Source organism: Falco naumanni, chromosome W, assembly GCF_017639655.2.
Source record: "Falco naumanni isolate bFalNau1 chromosome W, bFalNau1.pat, whole genome shotgun sequence".
NCBI classification, from domain to species: Eukaryota; Metazoa; Chordata; class Aves; order Falconiformes; family Falconidae; genus Falco; species Falco naumanni.
Genome location: NC_054079.1, coordinates 28028318 through 28042228, shown reverse-complemented (window position 1 = coordinate 28042228; position 13911 = coordinate 28028318). Strand labels below are relative to the sequence as shown.

The 13911-nt window shown below is 39.0% G+C and overlaps 1 protein-coding gene across 1 annotated transcript; it reads left to right on the top strand.

Annotated features, from left to right (window-relative positions):
- Positions 1-1969: 1969 nt before the first annotated feature.
- LOC121080403 (lens epithelium-derived growth factor-like) lies at positions 1970-12834 on the top strand (the record flags this gene model as incomplete). The annotated part of the gene is given in 7 exon segments (XM_040578424.1): positions 1970-2079; positions 3381-3436; positions 7730-7800; positions 8753-8854; positions 9045-9215; positions 9217-9265; positions 12719-12834. Coding segments are annotated over 7 exon segments (675 nt in total), but the record flags the coding sequence as incomplete, so codon positions are not given.
- Between the last annotated feature and the right edge of the window lie 1077 nt (positions 12835-13911).

Here is a 13911-nt window from a genome sequence, read left to right as displayed (position 1 = left end):
AGGCTCATCACAGCAGTGCATGATGGTAGGATGAGAGGCAACGGGCATATACTGAAACAAGAGAGGATCAGACTGGATATAGGGAAATACTTTTTCACCCTGAGGACAGTCAAGCAGAGGGCAGGTTACCCAGAGAGGTTGTCCAGCCCCACATCCTTGGAGGTTTTCAAGACCAGACTGGAGAAAAGCCCCGAGTAACCTGGTCTGAACCACTCCCAGCAAGGGGTTGGACAATGAGACTTCCAGAGGCCCCTTCCAACCTGAATTATCCTATGAAATGAAAGGTCTAAAGAGTGAGCCAACTTTATGCAGGTGGAGTATTTGATAGTAAAACTAAAAAGTACAATCTTCCTGAACTGAGAGTTAGGTTCTCTTTTAAATTGGGTATAGATATCAAATATGAATGCTCAAGTAATTTACTGTGTTTTAAGCATTCATGAAGAGGAGAAGACAAAGAAAAAAGGACTGGAAGAAAAGCCAAAAAAAACAAGGGAAAAAAAGACGAGGAGAGTCAGAAGGAAGAAGACAAATTGAGGAAGGAATTTGATAGAAGAGAAGCAAAGAGGGAGACCAGAAACAAGAAGGAGAATCCTTCCCAAGTGGGTTCTGCATCAGCATTTGATTCTGAAGAGGATGAAGGAAAACATGAAGGTGTATCAGGTATATTGACACTTCATTGACTCTCACTTATCATAAAGAACAGTCGTTCCACTGAAAATATTTATTAAAGCTAATACTAGGTGCTGTGGTTTAAACTCCAGCCAGCAACTAAGTACCACGCAGCCACTCATTCACTTCCCCCCACCCCCGGTGGAGATGGGGAGGAGAATCGGAAAAAAGCAAAAACTTGTGGGTTGAGATAAAACCAATATAATAAATGAAATAAAGTAAAATATAATAATAAACAACAACTATAATGAAAAGGAGAGAGGAAAGAGTGAGGGAATAAAACCCCAAGAAAAAAAAAAAACCCAAAAACCCCAAGCTGATGCACAATACAATTGCTCAGCCCAACCCACTGACCAATGCCCAGGCCAGTCCCCAAGCAGCAAATCGCAAGGCCCTGGCCAACTCCCCCCAGTCTTATATACTCAGCATGACATCCTGTAGTACAGAATATCCCTTTAGCTAGTTTGGGTCAGCTGTCCCTGCCTCTGCTTCCTCCTAGCTCTCTTATGTACCTGCTCACCGGCAGAGCACGGGAAACTGTGAAAAAGTCCTTCACTTGGGGTAAGCGCTACTTAGCAACAACTAAACCGTCAGTGTGTTACTCAACATTATTCTCATACTAAATCCAAAACACAGCATTGTACCCAGCTACTGAAAAAGAAAATTCACTGTCCCAGCCAAAACCAGGACACCAGGTCTTCAATTTTGTCTGTTGAGTGTTGGAGCCTTATGTCTGGCTAATATAGATGCATGTCTTGGAAATGAGAACTTGCAGAGCTCCTTTCTGTCAAATAATGTTTTCAATAAACATTCTTTGTAAATATCTATAAGTTTTCTAATACTTTATTTTTTAAAAAAAAAGATGGATTTAAATCCAAGTGATTTATTGTAGCAAAGATTTGTTGGTGTTTTGGTTTATTTGTTTTTAAACATGCTTACTCAAATGCATATTTTTTTTTTTGTCCTGAGTGTTGAGAAGCTGTGGGGTCTGTGAAATATATTTTTTGAAAGATAGGAAGCTGCCTCTAGCTGATCATTTGGGAACGGCTTTGGGTTTTTTAGCGTTTGGGATATTCTTCTCCATATCAGAGAGAAAGCACTAATAAAACTCAGCTTCTTATCTGCATATAAAAGATTTGGATTTAGTTAGAGGAATGCTAACTCTCATCAGGGTGTTTCATGGACTAGAGCAGTAATGTGTAGACATCTAGAGCAGGTAGGTTTAACTGTTAATGTTTTTGACATTAAGTAATCTAAAGACTCCTTCTCTCTTCTCACCCTAAATAAAAAACAGAAGAAAAAAGGAGGGAGAAACTTTCAAGGAGCTCATAGAAGAAACACGTTACAAGGCCAACATGAGAGAGAGCTGACAGAAAGAAAGCGTAAGCAAGAGGAGCAAACGGAATCAGAGCCATGAGTATGTTTTAATACACAGTGTCTGTACATTGTGGTAGTACTTTGAAACTAAGAGGCAGCACAAAACCTGACAAATTTCCCAATTTGTTTGCACGGTGTTCTGTGTCCTCCCTCTGCCTTGCCTTAACACCCCCCCCCCCCCCCCCCCAAGCATTATTTAACTTTTTAAGTGGAGAATAAAAAAGCTCTTGTAAATCAGTATGTAGTATTGTGGGAGGATGGGAAAAACTGAATCCAGAAATTAAGTGATGTCAGTCTTTCAGTGACTTAGACTTCCTAACAGCAGGACAGAGTTGGTGGGTTCTGTATCCTGAGAATACCTTCCAGGACCTAGAGGGAGCCTACAAGAAAGCTGGAGAGGGATTTTTTTACAAGGGCACGTACTGATAGGATAAGGGGTAACTGTTTTAAGCTGAAAGACAGTAGATTTAGATGAGATATTAGGAACAAATTCTTTACTGTGAGGATGGCGAGACACTGGAACAGGTTGCCCAGAGAAGTTGTGGGTGCCCCCTCCCTGGAAGGGTTTGAGGCCAGGTTGGATGGGGCTTTGAGCAACCTGGCCTAGCGGAAGGCGTCCCTGGCCATGGCAGGGGCTTTTCAAAGTCTGATTCAGTATCTGAATAAAATGAGAAAGGTATGTGTAAACTGATATACATGCAGGATTTTTATTTAATTGATACTTATTTTTATTAAATTTGGAAAAAGTCACTGAATGGTGGAATATACTAATTAAAATAAGGTTTTTAATTTCTATGATAAAACAAGACTGAAGACTTCATAAATAGGTATTTGTTGTTGGAGTTTTTTTTGTGAACAAAAATATTTTAGGAGTTTTCTTTAAAGATTGTGCTATACTTATAGCTTACCTATTTCTGTACTTTTTTATTAGAGTTGCTGTGGGAGTTATTTTAATTGTTATTATATAATCATTATTTTTCCCACAATTCCCTGAGGTAAACCTGAATGTCAGTGTTAAATTTTGATCCTGCTACAATATTGTCTCTCCATCAATCTGTTTCACACACTGCAGTTTTATCTTATTTTTTACATTTTAATAACACTTTCATTTGCAGCTTCTAGGGGAAATATTCTACTAATCTGGAGGATTCTTTATCTGCAGTATCATAATAAATAAATAATTTAATTTATTTTGGTCTTTGAAGAAACCAGAGTTTGACTTCTGTATTTTTACACGCAGTTTGAATATCTCAAAACACCTCATTTAAAAATAATAATAAAAGACTCAAGAATTTAGAAGACAGCATTGTAAAAATGCTTTCATGTTTTGATAGGCAAAATAAAGAAGAAAGTAAGAAATTGGAAGTTAAAATTATGGAGAAGAAGAGAGGTTAGTTAAAAGAATATTAAATATTCTTAATATATTTACATACATAGAATATATAAATACAGAATATTTTTTACTATCTTATTTTTTTTAAGAGAAATATATGTCTAGACTTACTTCTAAGTGGGTTTTAAGGTTTCAGTCAAAGATGTTTGATCTGTGATTACTTCCTTAAGATCTGTAAAGCAGTGTATTCTTGTTTTAGGCCTTCTACATTCTTTCCTTCAGCAGCGTGTTAGAACTGTTCTTCAGTATTCTCATCTTATTGTCATCCTGGTTTTTAAACCTTTTACATGTTCTCTGTTCACCAGAATATGAAATCAAAGGCTCCGTTTCTTTGAACTGAATCACTTTAGTTTGTTATCTTCACAACTAATTGTCTGTTCCATCATAACAGAATAATCAGAGGGGACTCCTTGCAAATAGTCAGATGATATCCTTTTCCAGGGCAGGGTGTTAGATTTGGGATAGTTACTAAGTTCTTGTCTACCAGACTAGACTTCCAAACCAACCTTTACAATACAATAACAAGTAATTTCCTTCTTAGTGTCCCTACCCTTCTTAGATATGTCTTAAGGGCAGTTCAAACCACTGCCTTAAGGTTCCACCTATCTTTTGTTATATAGTAGAAATCCAGTGGTTTAAACTGGAATCAATTCCAGTGCTAGCAGGAGGAGAAATTTTTATATAAATGTGTCCAAGGCAGATGGGACAAACAAGCAGTTTGTCTGCAATATTACTTAGTATGTATACCACTTTTATATCAAAGAAAAAACAAATGAATGTTGTGATGCTTTTATCCCAAATCTGAGTTCTTCACCTGGTGTGCAAGAGCCAATCCACACGCAGAATCAAGATATTTATTGCATGTCTGTGCAAAGATGGGTGCTAGGTGGTAAATCCACAAAGCTAGCACACCTCTTAACACATGGTAAAACACTTTATAATCTTTCAAAAATTGTTTACAGTTACATTGAGTTACACTTAATTCTCATTGGTTCTTATGACCCTTGTCTCCATTTAAAGGTACAGCTTTTTTTTTTTTCACCCTACATTTTCTGCGAGGAGGGGGCTTTGTTAGTGGGGGGCTCTCTTTGCTGGAGGGTGGATCTTTTAGTATGCTAATTAGGATAGTTCACACATAGATCAAGTAATTTTCTGTTTGGTCTCATTAACCTTTTGGTTCTCCTTGAACTTATCTTGTTATTTCTTAGCTTGACATATTTATGGTGTCTATTCCTTCTCCCAAGGCCATGTCTTGTTCACTATTTGTAAGGATTAACTAACATCCTCTGTTTTTCAAATTCTTTCTTGTTTTTCATTATAGATATTTACTTTTTTTTTTTTAAGTAAATAATTCTTGTTGCAATAGTTTGACCTTGGCTGGCTGCCAGACCCCCAACCAGCTGCTCTCTCACTCTCCCTCCTCAGCAGGATGGGGAGAAAATAAGATGAAAGAGCTCATGGGTCCAGATAAAGACAGGGAGATCACTTACCAATCACCATCAGGTGGAAAACCAGACTTGAATTGGGGAAAATTAAAGTTATTGCCAATTAAAAATAGAGTAGGATGGTGAAAAAGAAAGACAAAAACTAAAACACCTTCCCCCCCACTCCACCCCTTCTTCCCAGGCTCAACTTCACTCCTTCATTCTCAACTTTTCTATATCCCCCACCCCTAGCAACACAGCAGGGATGGGGAAAGAAGGGTTGTAGTCAGCTGAAAACAGTTCATCTCTGCTGCTCCTGCCTCCTAAAACTTTTCCCTGCTCCAGCATGGGTCTTTCCCCTGGGCTCCAGTTCCTGTCAGGAGCATGCTCCAGTATGGGCTCTCCACATGCTGCAGGGTGGATACTTGCTCTGGCATGGGCTGCAGAGGAATCTCTGCTCTGGCACCTGAAGTACCTCCTCCTCCTCTGTACTAGGTTTATGTGGCAAGGTGGTGTATGTGCCTGTGTGCTGTCAGGGAAAGGAATGAGAAAAATGTGAGAGAAACAATAATGCAGACACCAAGGTCAGTAAAGAAGGAGGGAGAGGAGGTACTGCAGGTACCAAAGCAGAGATTCCCCTGCAGCCCGTGGTGAAGACCAAGGTGACTGTAGGTTGGTCCCCTGCAGCCCATGAAGGATACGATGCCACTGGAACACGTGGATATGCCCTGAAGGAAGCTGTGACCCTGTGGAAAGCCCACACTAGAGCAGGAACTGCAGCTGTGGGAAGGACCCACGCTGCAGCAGGTTTTCCAGCATGACCTTTGCCCCATGGGGAACTCACACTGGAGTGTCCATTCTTGAAGGACTGTACCCCATGGAAAGGACCCATGCTGGAGCAGTTAATGAAGAACTACAGCCTGTAGGAAGGTCGTGAGGATTGTATCCCATGGGAGGGGCCCCATGCTGGAGCAGAGGAACAGTGTGTGGAGGAAGGAGCGGCAGAGACAAAGTGTTACCGAAATCTCGGAATGAAGAACTTATCAACACCAATGTGATGCAGATAAGCAGACACTTCTTTATTGTCAGCCGGGTGCGTGAGTGAGTCCTCTCACGATCAACGCACACCAAGCCTCAAAATCATACACCATATATAGAACTTAATGAATATGTATGAATAAGCATTCATGCATAAACATAGCATAGCATTTCCTGAAAATCATTAACATACTCTCCTCCCACATCCGATTCTGCGCAGTAAAGGTTAGAAAGGTCCAGAAATGGGTCTGGGGTACAATTTGGGTAGGTGGTACATGAGTAGGTGGTCGTGAACTCCCCCTGCCGGAATTACCTTTTACTAAAGTTCACTGTTTCTTGGCAGGTAACTACGAGTTGTTTCATTCGGTTGCTTCCAGTTCCTATTAATTCTGCATTCTGACATCTCAATACACTTTCCACATACAGAAGACCAGTCAAATACAAAGAAATCTGTAACTGACTATTATCTAAAATCTCAAATTTGTTACCTAAGTTCTAAACATTCCTATTCAATAATTCTAACCCATTCTTCTGGCCTCGGTACAGGACTGTACAGAGGATTTCATATCAGCTTTTACTGTGTATCTACAAGTTTCATTAAAATATATTTCTTATTCCAAATGATTTTATAAAATCAAATAAAGTCAATTAATTCTAACTTATTAGCAGATTGGTAACAAAAGCATTATGAGCTGACCACAGCCCCCATTACCTGTCCCCTTGTGCCACTTGGGGTAGGAGGTAGAGAAGTTGCAAGTCAAGTTGAGCCTGGAAGGGAGGGGTGGGGGGAAGTTTTTTTTTTCAGATTTGTTCTTATTTTTCATTATCTAATTCTGATTTGACTGGCAATAAATTAATTTCCCCAAGTTTTGGGTTTTTTTTTATGCCTGTGATGGTAATTGCTGACTGATTTCCCTGTCCTTAACTCAAATTTTTTGTCATATTTTCTTCCCCTGTCCTGTTGAGGGGGAGTTGTAGTGGCTTGGTGCATATCTGGCATCAAGCCAAGATCAACCTGCCACACCCTCCTCCTTCACTGACCTTGGTGTTTGCAGAATTGTTTCTCACATGGTTGGTGGTTTGTTTGTTGTTTTTTTTTTTCTTTGTTTCCCCCCAGACACACACTCCTCTCTCTCACACTCTGCTGTGCAGTATTTCTACCCTTTCTTAAATATGTTTTCACAGAGGCACCATGAGCTTTGCTGATTAGCTCATCTCTGGCCAGTAACAGGTCCACTGCAGAGCTAGCTGGAATCAGCTGTGTCTGGCACAGGCACAGCCCCTGGTCTCTTCTCACAGAGGATATCCCTGCAGTCCCTCTACTACCAAAACCTTGCCACATAAACCCAATACAGGCCTTTAGCACCTGTGAGTTAGGGATCAACTTATTAGTTTGTCTTTACCACTTGTTACAGCACATGCATTGTGAACTACTTTAATGGATTAAATCTATGACTGTGTCCAAGCCTCTGAAATGCAAAGCATCAGTATTCAGGTATCCTCTCATAATAAACTTCTACAGTTTCCCAGCTCTTACTATTTATTGAAACTTTATTTTTACCTGGGTTAACTTCTAGAAGGCAACAGTTGGATATTACAGCAGAAAAAATATTAAGTTGTAACTCCACACTGTTGTGTGCCCAGTTAAAAAGAAAACATAACGACCAACATTATTTGCTACCTTAACATACCTTAGGAAGACTTAAAATTAGTTAACTACTCATAGTTTTTTGCCTTCGGTATCTCAAGTTCAGGTTTGTGTAAGTGTTTCTACAAAAATATCTCATGAGATGATGAAATATTCATGCCTGCTATTTCTGATCTTTAGAAACATCAATGGATTCTAAGCTTCAAAGGATACATGCAGAAATTAAAAGCTCACTCAAAATTGATGACCTAGTAAGTATATTTTGTTCATTGAGGTATGCACTCAATTCAAGTAGGAAACATTTTTTGAATACCTGGTTTGAAGTATGATTTATTAAACAATATCTCTTGAGAAGTAAAGGTACTTTTAATTTGCAAGACCTGGCTTGGGAAACTTTTTTTAATTACTCACCTGGTCTTCTCAGAGTGCCATCATGTGAAAAGCGTTGAAAGGAATTTGGCCTCTGACTTTGTACTTTTACTTTATGAAAGCTATTTGTGTAATGAGAAACTAGTTTAAGTCTTTCACAACAAACATTGTAGTGGCTTCTGCATTTAGCAGCATGAGTAGCAGTGAGCAGTTTCAACTCAGTCTATGAGTTTATGTTGTCATGATAAACAGTAAAACATTCATTTCTAGTACAACCAACTCAAGTCTATAAAAATTTTATGACTTCAAAGTAATTAATATTAAATTTAAAGATTTTCACCTCAGAAAAATGGTTCAGTTGTTTAAATATTTTTCTGTCAGCTGAACTCCAGATAGTAAATTCACTTCAAATGTAAAAATACTTAACAAAAAAGCTCATAGAGATATCATTGTGTTCTTGCCTTCACTAGAAAATTTTATAAGATTGGTTGTGGAGCTAGGGCAAAGATGTTTTTGTTATTGTATTTATCACTGAGTAAGTGTGGCAAATACCATATTCTGCTGAAAATAGCCCTGAACCCTCATTTTTCTCTGCCAAGTACCCAGGTGGTTTCTATAACTTGAGCATCTTTGTATATAATTTGATGAGTGAAGATCTCACCTCTTTAGAGAGAGATCTAAGCAGTGTCTGACTTGCTTTTTTTGCTACTTTCCCTCAAAACAGGAACTAAATCTCAACATAGCCTTCAATTATTTTTTCCCCTCTTAATGTGGCTACCAAAGATCGTTAGCATTTAAACAAAGTCTTCAAATCAAACTTTTGTTTATATACAGGATGTGAATAGGTGTATTGAAGCTCTTGATGAGCTTGCTTCCCTTCAGGTCACAATGCAACAAGCTCAAAAACACAGAGAGATGGTTTTGAGTCTAAAGAAGGTGAGTTTTGCACCTTCATTTGAAGCAACTTCTAGAGGGAAACATTTTTTTCAATTGACAAACTTTATTTACTACTTTGAAGCATGTTTCACTTCAAATCTATACATAAGAGTTAAGAATGTCATATAGCACTTAAGTAGATATGATATATATATAAGTGGAGTTGACTGTTTTACCTTTTATTTTTCAGATACGGAAGTCTAAAGTTAGCCAAGTTATCATGGAAGAATCTACAATGCTCTATAACAAGTTCAAGACCATGTTTCTAGTTGGAGAAGGAGATTCTGTTCTTATACAAATACCAAATAAATCACTTACTGAGCAGAAGCAGCATGAGGAAGCCAAAAAACCCAGAGAACAATTAGAAGAAAGGTCCAACCAAAAAAATAGAAAAGGAAAGAGCACTAACAGGTAGGTGTTGGTGTACTTCATCACACTCTCCCTAGGTGACTTCACTATAGTAACACAAAGGCTGAAATGTTAACAGCTATGTTTATGCTATATTAATGAATTTTATAGTAAGATAGGATTTATTTAGTAACTAATTACACTGCAGTTATCTTTCAAGTGGCATCGTGGGACTAAGGAAGAAAGAAAATTAGCATTGAAGTCAATTAAGGTGGCATCCTTTTCACAGTATAAGAGCTGAATGAGTTTGCATAGTTGTCACAACACTCTCCAGACTAGCCAGCTAACAACAAGGTTTTTTACCATCACATACCAACATAACTCTTCATGCCAGTCCCTCTGCTGCCTTCTCCTAGTCTCTCCTCACCCAGAGCATGCATTCTCTCTGCTTCTTCCTCGGCTGCTCAACCACTTAACAGAACCAGCCACAGCTGCACCTTATTTACATCATCCACCTCCCCAGCCAACCCACGACTGTATATTATCAATGTTAATTAACCCAACTTCATTCCTCTAACACTTCCCCCCCCTTTTTTTTAAAAAACATTTTATACCTTATATTTTTAACAGTCATTACAACCTTTTTACAAATATTTTTTTCATACAGTCCTCTACAATTCCACCCTTTTTTTCTTTTCCTTTTTAACATTTCTTAACTTTGGTATTTAACAGTCATCATAACCTTTTACAAATAAACATTTTTATACAGTTGAGACAACTTGTCCCTGAACTCATACTCATGTTCCTTCTTCACCTTTATCTTGGGCTTTTTATCTTCTGCAGGTCGATCACCTTTCTTCTTATCTACTTTCTTAGCATCTGGGATTTTGATTTCTTCAGAGGGCGGTTCTGATGAACTTATAGTGCCTTGTCCTTTCACCTCCTGGGTCACACTGGACAATAACCTGAGCAAGCTTTCAGCAGCAGATCTAGAATAAGGCACTAACACATCATCCTGTGTCCTGAAAAACTTCTCAACGTCCTTGTGGTCACTCATTTCTTCTACAAGTGGAGACACCTTCAACAAGTACATAAATGTCAGCAAGAATGCCACCAGGCCAAGCAGCAGCGGCGGGAGGCACATACAGCACCACGTTGCTCCCACACCTTTCCCCAGCACAGCTATCACTACCGTCTAGTCAGACCCAGTCTGGACCCACTGCCACTGCAGGCTGCTGGCACATCTGGCCATGCACCTCGCCACTACCACTCCTTATCCTCAGTCTCTTAGCTCCAAAGCAGTCAGGCTTCCTTCTCTTTGATCCCAACAGCTCACCTTTACCAGTGTCTGATCTGGATCCCCATGCTCTTCCTGTCAATCTCAACGTGATCTGGATCCCCATACTCTTCCTGTCAATCTCAATGTGATCTGGATTGCAGGCTATCCCCGCCTCTCTCTGCTACACTGGGCACTGCCATCACTGTTCAAAACTTCAAACATCCCCCAGCACAGCCATCATTACTGCCACCACTCATTAAACTCAATCTCATAATCTGAAAGGCCTCACACAAGACACCAATTATTACAGCACTCTCAAAACTAGAAAGCTGCAACAAAATCTTTTACCACCACATACCAACATACTCTCCATACCAGTCCCTCTGCTACCTTTTCCTGATCTCTCCTCACCCAGGGCATGCATTCTCTCTGCTTTTCCCTCAGCTGCTCTCTCTTCCTTGGCTGCCCAACCACTTAACAGAACCAGCCACAGCTGCACCTTATCCACATCAGCCAACCCACTGCCCCTGAAGCCAGCCCACAGTTGTATATTATCAATGCTAATTAACCCAACTTCATTCCTCTACACTTCCCCCCCTTTTTTTTTAACACCTCATACCTTATGTTTTTAACAATCATTACAACCTTTTTACAAATAATTTTTTCATACAGTCCTCTATAATTCCTCTACATATAGTTAATACCTTACATGGTGTTTTAAATAAAAGAATTCTTTCAGTTAGCCTTCATTTATTTTAGTTTCTTGTTTATACCAAATCTACATTACTTTCTGAGCCAAGTTCAAGTTATTAAGGTATATTCAAGAGCAGTGCTGTGATTTAATCCCAGCCAGCAATTAAGTACCACACAGCCACTCGCTTACTCCCCCACCTCCAGTGGGATAGGAGGATAAACAGAAAAAGGTAAAACTCATGGGCTCAGATAAGAACAATTTAATAATTGAAACAAATTAAAATATAATAACAGTAGTAATGAAAAGGGAAATAACAAAAGAAGAGCAAGAGGGAGGAATAAAACCCAAGAAAAACAAATTACGCATAATACAGTTGCTCACCACCCACTGACCGATGCCCAGCCAGTCCCTGAGCAGCCATTGGCAACCCCTGGCTAATTCCCCCCAGTTTATATACTGAGCATGATATTCTATGGTATGAAATATCCCTTCAGCTAGTTCAGGTCAACTTTCCTGGCTCTGCTCCTTCCCAGCTTCTTGTGCACCTGCTCACTGGCAGAGCACAGGAAACATGAAAAGTCCTTGACTTAGGGCGAACACTACCTGGAAACAACTAAAACAACAGTTTGTTATCAACATTATTCTCATACTAAATTCAAAACACAGCATAAAGGAATTGCAGAAAAATAAAACTAGTTTAATTAACATTGATAATATATAGCTGTAGGTTAGCTTCAGGGGCTATAGGTTGGTTGGTTGTTGTGGATAATGTGCAGCTGTGGCTGGTTCCTGATAAGTAGTTAAATAGCTATAAGGGGTATGGAAGAGGAGCTTTGGGTGAAGAGAGACCTTGAAGAAGCAGAGTGCCCTGAATGTAGGAGAGATGAGGAGAAGGATGCAGTAGTGGCAAGAAGCAGAGGGGCTGGCCTGAAGAGTGTGAAGAAACAGCATGAACAGTAGGTGAACTGTTGAAACTTCGTGGGGGATTGGCTGTGTTGGGGTGAGGTGTGCTAACTACTTGTTGAAGTTAACCTGGTATGAGATGGTAAAAAGCCTTGTTGCAGTGGGCTAGTTTTCAGAGTGCTGTGACAGCACAGCACTGTACCAGGTACTGAAAAGAAAATTCACTCTGTCCCAGCTGAAACCAGGAAAACTGTTTCTTCCTGCAGCTCTGGCCCTGGACTCCCTTCTACTTAGCTACTCTTGAAATATATGCTGATTACTTCAGGTTAATTGTCATACACTTAACACTTTTCAAGTTAATTTTCAAATGTTCTTGAGTTTGTCTTGAAACATGTTGTGAATTACCTTGAAACTGTAGCCGTCAATATTTTATATGCTTGCCTGTTTTATTTATATAATGCAGTTTATGGGACTGAGGAATGCTGAACTCTTATAATATCTCTTCTTGATTTTATATATAGCTTCAGCTGGCAGATTTCAAGATCATAAAAAAAAAACATACTGTTGGAGTTGTTGCTTCTTATGACAGAATCTTAATTTTGCTTCCTGCAGTGCTGACTCTTTCCCCTTCATTTTGAAGATATGAAGATGCTAAATGGGGGGACTAAAACTCAAGACATCAACCAATCACAAAAGAATGGAAAGAATACTGAGGAAAAGAAAGAGAAGCATGAAGTTGGCACTAAGAAAAAGTGAGTTAATGTTGGTAAGTTCACTGAACAATTTCTAATTTGAAGATACTTAATCATGTTTAGTTTTTCTTACAAGGGTTTTCTCCTCAACTTCACAAAAGTATAATGGTATACTAATTCCACTCTAGCCTTGAATAAATCTTTTTAGAAGAAAGGCTTCACTCATTTATATACCCTAGATAGAATATCTTACAGAAGTTCCTTCTATTAGTGGGCTCAATAGCTTGAGGTTGGACATCAAATTTTTGTAAATCCTTTTATGCTGGTCAGTAGACAAGTAAATACCATGTAAGAGAATTGACTAAATATAGTTAAAGGAGCATTAGACTTTCTGCCTATAAAAATTCAAAATTCATTTGCTAACTGTGACAGGTTGACAAATTAAAATGTTGTGGTCAACACAGTCTGGAGTTTTCAGCTAAATAATGATAACTACAAATGTTTGTTTTGCCTGGATGAGTGGCATGCTAAAGAAGTACCTTTTATAAATAAGAGATCAGTGCAGGTTTTGAACCCAAGTTATGCAACACAGCGCTGTGCTTAAAATCAATGAGTTGTTCAAAATGCAATATGACATTAATACAGTGTGGCATCTGAGTTAACTGCGACTGTAAATGAAGCAGTTGAACAGTGGAATGTATTTGGCCAATCACTTGAAAACAAATGGCTGCTTTTAATAACTGTCTCTCCAAGGCATGTTTTTCATGACCTGTTCCACTTCCTTGTTTCTACAGAACCTGACAACACTTGAATTTTTGCAGTGGCAAGAGACAAACTGAGTCAGATGATTGCCCCTTTTATTTCCTGTTAAAAGCATAAGGCTATTTGGGTACAGACATGACACACCAGTGGTCATAACTGGTCAAAAGAAACTGAAGGTGAATGCTTTGCATACTTGCACAAGACATCTTGACCAGGTTCTCTCAAACAAGCAACTATAGGCAACTTAATTTATTTCTTTAAATATTCCAGCACAATATTGTGGGTTTGTCCTTTAAAACTTGCAAGTATATCTTCCAAGAATTGAGTCAATGATACTGTTACATTCTGCCAATATACATTTCCCTCTATTTCAAGAGAG